This window comes from Eriocheir sinensis, chromosome 10, assembly GCF_024679095.1.
Source record: "Eriocheir sinensis breed Jianghai 21 chromosome 10, ASM2467909v1, whole genome shotgun sequence".
Taxonomy (NCBI): Eukaryota; Metazoa; Arthropoda; class Malacostraca; order Decapoda; family Varunidae; genus Eriocheir; species Eriocheir sinensis.
Window position 1 is genome coordinate 14316309 of NC_066518.1, and position 13561 is coordinate 14329869.

The following is a 13561-nucleotide window of genomic DNA, read 5'->3' on the forward strand; positions in this document are numbered from 1 at the left end:
GTGCGGGGGAGAAGAACTGGCGGAGACGGTACAGAACGCCCAGCCTCGAGGAAGCTGATTTAGTAAGAGATGAGATATGAAGTTTCCAGTTGAGATTTTGAGTTAAGGATAGACCGAGGATGTTTAGTGTTGAGGATGGTGATAGCTGAGTATTGTCAAAGAATAGGGGACAGTTGTTTGGAAGATTGTGTCGAGTGGATAGGTGGAGAAACTGCGTTTTTGAGGCGTTGAAGGACACCAGGTTCCTCTTGCCCCAATCGGAAATAATAGTAAGGTCTGAGGCTAAGCGTTCTGCAGCCTCCAGCCTTGAGTCGTTAAGTTCCTGTAGGGTGGGTCTTCTATTAAAAGAAGTAGAGTAATGCAGAGTGGAATCATCGGCGTAGGAATGGATAGGACAGTTCGTTTTGGAAAGAAGATCATCAATGAACAACAGAGAGTGGGAGATAGGACAGAACCCTGTGGGACACCACTGTTAATAGGTTTAGGGGAAGAACAGTGACCGTCTACCACAGCAGAAATAGAACGGTCAGAAAGGAAACTGGAGATAAAGGTACAGAGAGAAGGATAGAAACCGTAGGAGGGTATATTTTTTTCATTCTATTATCTCTAAGCGCTTATCCACGACTGCTCGCTCTCTCTCTCTCTCTCTCTCTCTCTCTCTCTCTCTCTCGCTCGCTTTCTCTCTCTTCACTGTATTCCTCTAAGCGACATTCTTCTTCCGTCTCCCGCCTCGCCAGCCATGCCATTTCGCCGCTTTGTGAATGGTTCCATCTGACTCCGCTCGGGCCCGGAGTAAAAACGAGAGTTCCTTTGCACACACACACATACACGGAGAGACACACGAGCCTTTACCCCCCTTCCTTCTTTTGACACAGAGACACACACACATACTCGTACCTTTAGTCTTCTTTCCACACACACAAACACACACACACACACATACACACACACACAATTCCCTTCAGCCCTCCTCCCACAAACACACAAACCTACACACATACACATACTGCCCTTAGCCTTCCTTCCACACACGCACACTGACTCTCTCTCTCTCTCTCTCTCTCTCTCACACACACACACACACACACACACACACACTCACAGAGGAGCCTTCACCCTTCCTTCCTTCCTTCCTTCCACCCACCGCCGTCTCATCACGCGGCCTCACTCAATCCGCCACTTAATCCACAGCAAGCCGATTCCCCCACACTTGACTTACGCTTTCTCAACACAGGTATACAGCGCTTCACTTAACATGGCCTAGCATTTCACTCCACACCCAGAGCCCAAGACCGAGACCGAGACCGAGAAGTACAGTGCTGCCCTCTACACGTATGTACTCAGATGCAGCTTTGAAAATCTCCCCATGATCGATTTGAGTTGATTTTAATGTTTTTATTCATTCACCCGAGAATGAATCGAGAGTAGCATTGTATCCCTGCTCTCCTTTCGTTGCTATTCATTTACTGTTTGCACCTTTTTATATGCATAGGGTGAAGTTAAACTATCATTACTACTGTTATTATTATTACCTAACTCAGTGGCTGGCAAAAAAAAATGCATCTCCGTTTTGGAAAGTTTGTATACGCGCTGGCAACGACCTGGAACTTATGCTAAGTGTTGAATGTTCGACTTGTATACAAAGGAAGAAGACGAGCGAAAGAGCAGAGGACCTTGTGGCGTGTGTCCTTTGCTGGTTCTCTTCATGTCTCTACACACACACACTTCCACCCTTCTTTGCCTTCTCTCACATAGCATATCGTTTTAGTTGTGTATCTGTGCGCTCCTCTTCCTAACACGACGAAGATCTAGTGGCGTGTGTCCTAAGCTCTTTCTCCTGCTTGTTTTGCGCTCGTTTATACTTTAACCGCCTCACTGCCCGGTCGAAAAATATTGCCTCTGTTTGGGAGAGTTGCGCGCCGACCAAGAAAGTTTTAAATGCTGTTCCAACAAGTATATATCTCTCTGCACTGTTAAGTTTACACCGTCATTCCTCACCGATGTATTCCTCCTTTTAACAATCTCTTTCTATATTGCTGAGAATGAATATGAGCATCAACAAAAAGTGCAAACGTTGAATAAAAGTAATTACTCCTTACTCTATTAACTTCACAACTTTGTTCCTCACTGATGCATTCCTCTTACTTACCATCTCTTTTTCTCTCTTGCTGTAGAATGAATATATATACCAATAAAAGAAGTGCAAACGTTGAATAAAGGCTAAATACTCCCAACACTATTTACATTACACAGCCAATCATCCCTCTTGTTGTATTCCCCCTGTTAATATCTCTATCTTGCTGTAGAATGCATTTGGCCATCAGTACTAAGAAGTGCAAACGTCAAAGGTAAACACGTACAGCTAAGAGGTAATAAGCAAAAGCAGAATCTTCCTCGTCATAAGGTGCATCATACAGAGAGGAGTAATGAATGTGGAGGACACGAAGACACTGGGAATTCATTTTAGCAGAGACAATGACGCACACACACACACACTCAGGTTCTCCTTCGTCCCTTCCTCCTCCTTTCCTTCCCTCCCGAGACAAGGCCGTCCTATATTGCAGGTGAGGCGCCGCTGATGGAGTCTGGCCGGAATATTGCGGGCTAATTTCATCCGAGAATATATTGGCTGTGTCTGTATGCGTCCCGACACGACCTCCCCAGCACCACACCGCAGCGGAACACAGAGAGGACCTCCTTGTATAGCGTCCGTCCTTAGAGCATAATAGTTGTACCTACGTCTCCATATTCGCCCTTTGACTTTTTCTTGGATGGTCTTTTAATTGTCACTTGTTGGTAAGCTTCATTTATACTAACCTATCACTCTCACCACCCAGCATCATCACCATCCCATCCCATCCTCTCACCACCACCACAACCCGCTCCATCACCATACACTATCATCCTCCACTCTCTTCACAACCACTTCAGTTAACCAACCACTTAAGCCCTACCCTCTCCACCACCACCACCACCACCAGTACACTGTCTACCACTACTCACCTACCTACCCAACAACCACTCCACCACCACCAGCCAACCACCACGACCTCACCCCTACCATTCACCGGGCAATCCTCTTCACCACCCACCCTCTCCACCATCTCCTACCACCACGTTCTCCACCAGCTCAACCACATTATTCATAACCCACCTCCTCACACCACCTCCACCAGCACCTGCACCACATGCCCACCTTCACCTCCGATCCCACGCGACGTCAAGGAAATGAATGCAACACTATATATGCAAGACGTGGAATAATAATGACGCTCTCGATCAAGGCAGGGACGGGGTACGTATGCTAAAAGGGACCAGTAGCAAGGACGCAGCAAGCACACGCGAGGAAACCGTATTATGGGTGGTCACGTAGGAGGAAACAATATCGTACACACTGGAGAACGTAACTATATCGCCGCATTCATAAAATAATTTCCTCAGTCATTTTTTCAGCGATTTCCAGGTTTTTGTTTACATCAATATTTCAACATGTGACGCCCATTTTTGTATAGTTGCCTTCGTCATTCAGGGTTTGAGTGGTCTAGAATTAGCCTTTTTCATATCTGCCTAAATCTTAAGCCAAATGAGATAATGACAGTTCTTTTTCTGATTTCCTGACAAGTAGAAAATAATGACTTAGGCGGTTTGTTTACGAAGGTGACGAATATGGAACGGCGGAAGAAAAACGACTGTCATATATTCACTCAAACGTGTTCTTTCTTGTATGCTTTACCCTCACACTCCATCCATCTCTAGTGGGTGTGAATCTTTATAGATATCAGACTGTATCGTAATGAGAATCAGAACCTAGCTTGATTTACGTATATGGCTTTCGCTAATAGTCTATATATACTCTATACCATTCATCTTAAGGGTACTGGAATCTTTATATATATGACCGCATCGTAAAAGCTGAATTAGGATCTCGCTCGCTCTCTCTGTGTATGGTTTTCGCTCACACTATTCCATCTTCGATTTCAAGGGTGTTGGAATCCTTATATATCAAACAGTATCGTAGTTGGACTCTTTGTATAACTGACTGTATCGTATAGATAGAAAATAATATACTTGACCTTATCTTTTCAGCGACAGCTGATCTAGTTAACGAAGTAAATGTTGGTCCAATTTTTAGTTCTAGCGATCACCGAACAATCACATTCAGCATCAATATGAAAGAAAGTAAAGTAACTCCTAGTAAAGAAAAGGTGCCTGATTATCAGAGAGCGAATTTCGTAAGACTCCGATCAATTCTATATAATTCTGACTGGACTGAAATCTCGGCGGAAACAGATATTGATAAATCTTCGGGGGCCTTCACCACAATATTGAACAATGCCATAAGCATATGCGTACCCTATCGTAACAGACGTTCAGCTTTTAAGAAGAAACCCAAATGGTGGAATAACGAAATTCAGAATAGCCTATCTCTTAAAAAACACGTATACAATAGATACATATCAACTCAGAGTGAAGCTGACAAACTAGAGTTGGACAGAATTCGCCGCGAAACCAAGAAATTAATAAAACGAAGCAAGAAAAATCTTGAAGAATATATATCGGAAACGAGTAAATCTAATCCTAAAGCTTTTTAGCTATGTAAATAATAAAAAGTCACTGACTTGTGGTATCGGACCGCTTGCTAATGATAATGGTAACCACACGAACGATGAAAATGAAATGGCTACAATCCTAAATAACTTTTTCGCATCCGTATTTACCGACGAAGATTGTTTATCACCTCATCCGCCGGAGGTTAGAAGGACCGAAAAGATGTTAAGAGGCGTGCTCATCGTAGAAAGTGACATTTTACGCACAATTGAAAAGATTAAAGTAAGCAAAGCTCCTGTTCCAGACAAAATTACCCCTAGGGTCTTAAAAGAAATCAAACATCAAATTTGTAAATCGCTCTCCATCATATTCAATAAATCTTTAACAGCCGGAAAAGTTCCGTCGGACTGGAAACTTGCAAATGTCACACCAGTTTTCAAAAAGGAGGAAAAGTCTCATCCAGGAAACTATCGACCAGTTAACCTGACATCGATTGTTTGTAAGTTAATGGAGACAATTCGCAACAATATGGTGAAATTCTTCGAAGAAAATAATATGATAAATAATTCGCAACATGGCTTCCGTAGTAAACGTTCGTGTTTAACTAACTTACTTGATTTTTTTCATTATATTTTTGAGGTGTTCGATGAAAGCAGATCAGTAGATATCATATATCTGGATTTTCAAAAGGCATTTGATAAGGTCCCCCACCAACGATTGCTCAGCAAACTATTGGCGCACGGTATCTCGGGTAACATTCACAATTGGCTTGTGGACTGGCTCTCTGAGCGGAAACAGAGAGTAGTTCTAAACGGTGTTACATCTAACTGGCTCGACGTCATAAGCGGCGTACCTCAAGGAACAGTGCTTGGCCCCATGCTTTTCTTAATTTATGTTAATGATATCGATGATGGGCTCACTTGCAAAGTATCAAAATTTGCTGATGACACAAAAATTGCTAGTAAAGTAACTGCGACACTCGACGAAGAAGCTTTACAATCAGATCTAGATCGACTTGCACGTTGGGCCAATCAATGGCAAATGAAATTTAACGTTGATAAATGTAAAGTGTTGCACATCGGAAAAAATAACAATCGCGTTCGGTACGTAATGAAAGGCAAACAACTTTCTGCAGTAAGTAAAGAAAAGGATCTTGGAATCACTATATCAAGCGATTTAAAGCCCGGTCAGCATTGTTCAGAGGTAGTTAAAACTGCAAACAAATTGGTTGGCTTCATCGGACGAGTCTTTAATAATAAATCGGAAAAAGTAATATTAAAACTGTATAATTCGTTGGTTCGACCCCGTCTAGAGTACTGTGTACAGTTTTGGTCTCCCTACTACAGAAAAGACATAGAAAAGTTGGAACTGGTTCAACGAAGAGTAACAAAGATGATTCCTAGGTTGAGAAATTTATCATATGAACAAAGGCTTAAAGAAGTAAATTTATTCAGTCTATCAAAACGAAGAATGCGAGGCGATCTAATAGAAGTGTTTAAAATGTTTAAAGGATTCAGTGATATTAATGCGGAAGATTACTTTACAATTGATCGATCAAATAGAACAAGAAGAAATCACAATTTGAAGATAAGTGGTAAAAGATTCTCGTCGCACGAAGCTAAACACTTCTTCTTCAATCGAGTTGTTAATGTTTGGAACTCTCTACCCTGTGATGTCGTTGATAGTACAACAGTTACGGCCTTCAAGAATAGATTAGACAAGTGTTTTGAATCCAACCAGCAACTAAGATATTACTCATTGTCGTAATAACGTTAAGTTCTTTCGAATACTGGTGTCCTTGTCCGCTTTTATCGCCCGGTTAGTGGTAGCAGTAATGGTAGTTCTTTCCTCTTTCCTACATAATTTCCATGCAGTTTTTCCATGCTGCATGGTTCTTTTTCCTTTCCTGCCAGCTTTGGCTGGAGGGATGAGGGGGTGGGGAGGAGCCTTCGCCTTTGCTGTCCTTCATCTTCCACCTTTGATTAGATAGTTAGTGTAGCTTGTCACAAACAGCCTCGTAAGGACCAGCAGGTCTGCTGTTGTTTGTTATTCCATTGTGTTCCTTTATATCTTACTCTCTTTATGTATGGTTTTCGCTTAATATTCCATCGATTTCAAGTGATGGAATCTTTGTATATATAACTGACTATCGAGTGGGTAGATTCTTTACCCTCACGCTGGCAGGAGCTCATCCGAACGTGATAGCGAGCTTGGTTATATTCTCTCTCGTTCACGGAAAAATTAGTCAACAGGAATAAAAGGCCGAAGGTAGAAGAATCTCAACCCGCATGCCAATAGTACTACAGAGCCCCATGAAAGTGAGTCTGTTGTTTTATATTTTTGCTCACTGAAAAAGGTAGCGAAAAAATGTATCTAGCTTTATGGAAACGGGATGAAACGGATGTGCATTCTCGTACAAATGGAAACACTTTGGCTTTCATACAAATATTTATCTATACGTTCGATAACAGAAAAAAAAAATGCGTGCGTGCTTTCGAGAGCCAAAAAAAACAAAAACAAAAATCATGCGGTTACCAAAATTCTAAAAAAAAAAAGAAATTATGCATAATTTCGAAAATAAAACATCGTAATAAAAAAAATACCTTCGAGAACAAAAAAAAGACATACGTAAAAATTAAATAAATCCATGAGTAGTTATCAAAATAAAATTATAAAAAAACACGCGTACTTTCAAAAACTAAATAAATCACAATAAAAAAAAATCCATGAATAGTTATCAAAATACTTTAAAAAAAACACAATAAAAAAAAATCCAAGAATAGTTATCAAAATACTTTAAAAAAACACGTGTACTTTCAAAAACTAAATAAATCACAATAAAAAAAATCGAGCCGCGTTACCAAAACTCTTAAAAAAAAAATCACACGTAGTTTCCAGGAAGAAAAATAAACCCCGCATAGTCCCAAGGCTCCTGAAGAAGTTTAATTAAGAAGCACTTTTTGCCCCACGACCTTCTATTTTTCGCCGCGGAAGGGTGAAGGTAATTGCTATATTGCAGCCTCCGGAGAGTGGGCGAGCAAGAGAGAAAGGAGAAAGAGAGGTTCCCGGGCGCAATATTTGAGCGGCGACCTTCACGGCGTGTCCGGCAATATCTGGCGGAATGTGCTTCATTGCGCCAAAGTTCCGAAAGGTGATGGAATAATGAAATTCTTTATAAGTAATGACAAAGCTTCGTAAATAAGAGCAGGGGAGGGTGTGTGGCGGGTTGGCGGGAGGGACGTTGTTGTCGGCAGCACATAAGGTAAGGAGGAGGAGGGTAACTAGGCCAAATTCAAGCCTGTGTTGGATAGGGACTCATAGACATTAGTGACCCAATTATATGCACTGCCGAAAGCCAAAGTTCCGAAAGGTGATGGAATAATGAAATTCTTTATAAGTAATGACAAAGTTTCGTAAATAAGAGCATGGGAGGTGGGTGGCGGGGTTTCAGGGGCGTTGTTGGCAGGTAAAAGGGCAAGGAGGAGGAGGAGGAGGGTAACTAGGCCAAATTTAAGCTTGCGTTGGAAAGGGATTGAAAGGCTTGAAGACATTAGTGACCCAATTATATGCACTGACGACAGCAACAACAATAATGATGATGGAAATAATAATAATAATAATAATAATAATAATAATAATAATAATAATAATAATAATAATAATAATAATAATAATGATAATAATGAGAAGAAGAAGAAGAAGAAGAAGAAGAAGAAGAAGAAGATGAAGAAGAAGAAGAGGAAAGAAAAAATAAGAAAGAAAAAGAAAAAAGCAGAAAAGAAGTAAAGGAACAAGAAAAAAATACAAGAACAAGAAGAGAAGACAAAGGAATAACATCAATAAACGACGACAACAACAACAACAACAACAACAACAACAACAACAACAACAACAACAACAACAACAACAACAACAATCTCCACTTACCTTTGTGACTCAGGTGGCAGACGGCGTCCAGGCATTGTTCCGAGGAGGAGAAATCACGTAATGCCTTTCCCTTAGCGATGGTGTACCTGGGAGGGAGGGAGAAGACAGGTGTACAGTACAGGCATGTCATCAAATTGAGTACATGAAGAATCTCCATCAAAAAACAATGACAGAAGATGAAGAAGAAGAACAAGAACGATAAAAACAAGAACAATAACATGAACAAGGACTAAAACAAGGATAAGAACAAAAATAAGAAGAACAAGAAAAAGAAAAAGAAAAACAAGATTAAAAACAAGAACTAGAATAAGATCAAGAACAACAAGAACAACAAGAAAATAAGAACATCAAAACAAGAACGAGGTCAAGAATAAAAAATAACAAAGAATATGAATAGCAAGAACAACTACACCACACTTACTTACATCATAAATATCACACACCCTCACTATTATCATGCTTTCAGAAACGCTACCACGCACTCTTATAATATACGAGTTCCTATTGATTAAGTCCTCCATTAAAAATACTAAACAAAGAAACTAGTTCATCATATATTACAATGTTTAATATTCATACAGGAGGGGACGTATACTTCACATAACTCTAGCCAACACAAGCCCGCCAGTCCAGTAACTCAGCCTCCCCGTTTCTGCGTCAGTACGTCACTACAACAGCAAACTTTACACTGGTGGATGGTAGACCGCCCAGCTGCACCGCCCGCCGCCCGCCTCCCGCCTGATTTACCATAAACTTTGCTGAATTATTAACCCGCAGACTAGGAACTGCTCTTAGATCTGACTGTTTGGCTGTGTTTGCTTGGCTATCTGTCTTTCTACAACTTCTCTTCCTCGTCCTCCTACTTACCTTACCTTACCTTACGGAACCTTACGGTGTTACTGGACGCAGGCCAACGCTAGGCCTCTATGTCCAGATCATTGTCGCTGTCAGAACTGATACTCAGGTGGTGTGCCGGGGTGGTTACCAATTTTTCTTCAAAATTATATTTAATTTGTTGGTTTGACCAAAACTTATCTAAACGTTTCTCAAATGATATCACGCTCACCGCCTCTACTACATCCTTGGGAAGGCTATTCCAGGCATCAACGACTCTTGAATTGAAGAACATCTGCCTCTTTTGCGTCCTGGACCTCATTTTTCATAGCTTCAATTTGTGTCCACGTGTCAGCCCTGTATGTCTCTCAAGTTAGATGTTCACATCCTCATCATATTTACCTTTGAGGATTTTATATACATCAATCATGTCTCCCCTTAGCCTTCTGTAAGCCATTGTTGGTATCTCCAATTGTTTCAGTCATTCTGGATATGTGAGGTTCTTGAATCCTGGTAATAACTTGGATGCTATTCTCAGGACATTTTCCACAATCCTTATAGCCTTCTTCTTGTAGGGGGACCATACTGACTGAGCATACTCAAGATGAGGTCTTACCATGGTCTTGAAGAGACATCTAAATGTATGTACATCAAGAGTAGTACATCACTGCTACTACTCCTTTCTCCTCCTCCTACTACTACTACGACTACTCCTAAACAATTTATACCTTTACTTTTACTATTATTACTAGTCTACTACTACTACTATTGCTGCTCACACTCCACCACCCTTGGACAAGCACGATGAGCTCTTTGTGTTTTGATCATTTCCTAAGACAGTTACCTATAAATCGCATTTTAATCACCTTCAACTTACCGGTAAGAGAAAACATGTGGAGGGGGAAGGTCTGTGGTACCTATAGAGAACAGTGCCTACGTCAGGAATCGTTAGGCCCTACAGCACCGTTGAGGTAGTTTGTTTACACCTGAGGGTGCGCACTGGCCGCTAGGTGCAGACGACAGCAGACCTTTGAAACGGTAGGTATGGAAGCAGACAATTTGTTCTGCTTCATAAGTTGTGCCAAGTGCGACCTCTCCACGGGAACGCTGCATGATATCAGCGTGTCCTTCTACCCATACGACTGGATAAAGGCAGCGAAGGTTAATAGTTTATCTGGCAAAGAATGACATTGTTTGGAGACGTGATCCCGATAAAAAAACAAAGATCTGCAGGATGTTTTTACTCTGCATGATTGATTTGTTGAATCAAAGATTAAATTTAAATTCGTGGCAAATTTACATATATCTTTGCCGGCTATAGGCTTGGAAATGACGGCCTGCTGTCTGGTGAACAATCTTGCAGAGGAAGTTCAGAAAATTAACGAAGTCTTCCCTAAAATTCTTGAAAACGTGTATTGGGGTCTGCAATACCGCTGACACGCTGATGTTGAGGATTAATGTCATGGATTCAAACATATAATTCGCCATTGCATTTTCTGGCCTGTATAAAGCGACTCAGGATATTCACGAGGAAGAAAAAAACGACTCGAAGACGTTGTGCCCTTTAGCCATTCCTTTAGAACTCTTGTCCCCCTTATAAGTACGAAATATAAGGAAACAATTCTTTTAAAGCAGGTTAATGCAGAGTTCTCTCTCTCTCTCTCTCTCTCTCTCTCTCTTACACACACACACACACACACACACACACACACTATTCCAGTCTTTCCTTCCCCGGCGTCACGGTCCAATGCGTGCCAGTAGATCGCACTTGATTAATGTTTTCCCTTAATATCTCCCTCTCGTCAAGCTTGTTCCCGCGGGGCCAACACGAGGGACACAATGATACCGGCCGATGCTTGCGTTGCGCCAGAATATCAGCTTCACACATTAAATTCGCGATTATCAGGCGCTTTTGACTCCCACTACAACTATATCAAAAAAAGGTCATAGAGGAGATTAGATAGGTTCTCACGAGCGTTTTTTTCATTTTCATATTGCAGAAGCCTTGTCAAACCCGATGCTTGCGTTGCACCAGAATATCAGTTTCACACATTAAAGCACGTATTCTCAGACGCTTTTGACTCACCACAACTATTTCAAAAAAAGGCCATCGAGGAGATCAGTCAAGTTCTCATGAGTGCTTTCTCATGTTCATATTACAGGAGCCTTGTCAAACTATTACTAGGCTAAAAGGAAATGCTTATAATCTCTGCTAAAGCATTATCAAATGTGGGTGTCTAAGACCTTAAAGCGTCTCGTGGCTATGAATTATTTTAGGGAGTAGGCTATTTGATCATTCATTTTAAAACGTTATGAGTTGAATACGAGAGACCAGTACATATATTCTCGTCCCAAAGCATTCTATATATTTCACAGATTTAGAACACGTGCTTAACATTTATTTTCAGGAGTAGGCTACCTAATTATTCATCTTTTAAAACGTTGCGAGTTGAATATGAGGAAATAGTAGCCTACGAAATTATATTCTCGTCCCAAGGCATTCTATATATTTCACATTTTGCGTTACCGTCCTCAACATTTATTTTCGATAGTAGGCTACCTAGTCATTCATCTCTTAAAACGTTGTGAGTTGAGCACAAGAAAATAGTACATAGTATAGTCTCTTCACAAGGCATTCAGTACATTTCATCCGCAGCATAATTACCATCGTTAACCATTACTTACCCAGTCCACTGTCGGGCAAGTGATTTACCCATCTTCCTCCACCTCTGTTTGACAGGAGCGTGGTCCGTTCTGCTCCGGCACTTGGGAAGGTTGGGGGGGGGGGGGGGGGGCCGAGGATGTTACCTGTAAGATGGCTTCCAACGTGGCAGCAAACACTCACTTGTAACCACCTCGTAAGCACACTGACACCTGACGCTGCGCAGTCCCTCCGTGCGTCGCGGGGTGGTGGGGGGCGGGGCGCTGGGACTAGAGAGAGAAAGTATTGGCGGGGGAGGTGAGGGGACAAGGGGAGGTGAGAAGGGAAAAGATGCCAAAGGTTTATTTATTAACTAACTTGAGATGTAATTCTGATAATGAAACCAAAGTAACAAAGGGATTTAACCGGAATTATAAGTAGAGCACCATTTTAAGAGAGAGTTACAGCATCCAGATTCTCGTTCCGTGTGTGAAGACAACCTGCATGAGCTCCGTCACTGTGTAAGCCAAGGTGCGGAGTCCATATGATCAAACATTTTGGGGGTTACATACCAACATTTGATAAGACTTTCGTAGAGTATGTGAGTATTTCCACGGGTAGCTTTGAAGTCCTAGTGATAGTAAATTATGTACACACACACACACACACACACACACACACACACACACACACACACACACACACACACACACACACACATAACTTGGAAAATAGAAGAGAGAACGAGGAAACGGGGAAATAGCCAGTCACTGTCTCACACACTGTCTTAACAGCACAGGAGGCGACCGTGGTGATAGTTTGACAAGGCTTCTTCACCGTGAATGTGAAAAGCAGGCATGAGAATCCGACACATCTCCTTTGTGACCTTTAGAAATATTTGTTGTGAAAGCCGAGAGCGTCTAATAAATAATAATGAGAATAGGAACCTGGGTCTTTACAAGCAGCAGCTGGCACAACTCATCACCATCTCACACGGGATCACGCATAACACTTCATCTCTCTGCACACACATCCACTTACTAGCAAATGCCCTTAACTAATGGCAGATTGCTATAGATAAAGACAAAGAATGAGTTTTAGTAAGAGTTTTAGTGCCACATACATCAATTATCAACGTCCCCATATCCATTCCTCTCCTATCAATTTAAACCATGACATTCGTTTTCATTCCGTGTTACATATTTCTCTCACGCAGTCAATTTATTTTATTAAGGGTCATGCATTAAATAATTCATTACAGTTTCTTGATAAAAAAAAAGAATGGCTCTGAGTATATTTATATTTCTTCTTCGATTTCTACTAATTCTTCTTTTCATTACCACCATCATATTTTTAGTAATTTATCGTTTTCTTCTGCCTTCCTTTCTTTAAATCTTTGTACCTTTTTTCTCTCTTCCTCATTTTTTCTCCATTTTTTATGTTATTGTATTAGCCTAGCATTGTCACCACCATCATCTTTTGCTGGTATTTTTTCGTCTTCTTCTTTCGTTCTGTTTAGGTACCATTATCTTTCTTTCTTGATATTATTTATTGTTTTCACCTAACACCGAGACGTGGCAGGATTAGCTACTTTCCTCTGCATTTTCTCAT

General features: G+C 41.1%; 1 protein-coding gene across 1 annotated transcript in view; it reads right to left on the reverse strand.

Moving 5' to 3' along the window:
* The window catches only part of LOC126996624 (CCN family member 2-like), a 179282-nt gene extending 167213 nt beyond the window's left edge, over positions 1-12069 (reverse strand). Inside the window, exons 1-2 of the mRNA XM_050857295.1 lie at positions 11995-12069; positions 8476-8561 (exon numbers count right to left, since the gene is read on the reverse strand). Of these exons, the coding sequence (XP_050713252.1) occupies positions 8476-8561; positions 11995-12026 (118 nt within the window). The 5' untranslated portion in view covers positions 12027-12069. The remainder of the gene's footprint in view (positions 1-8475; positions 8562-11994) is intronic.
* Between the last annotated feature and the right edge of the window lie 1492 nt (positions 12070-13561).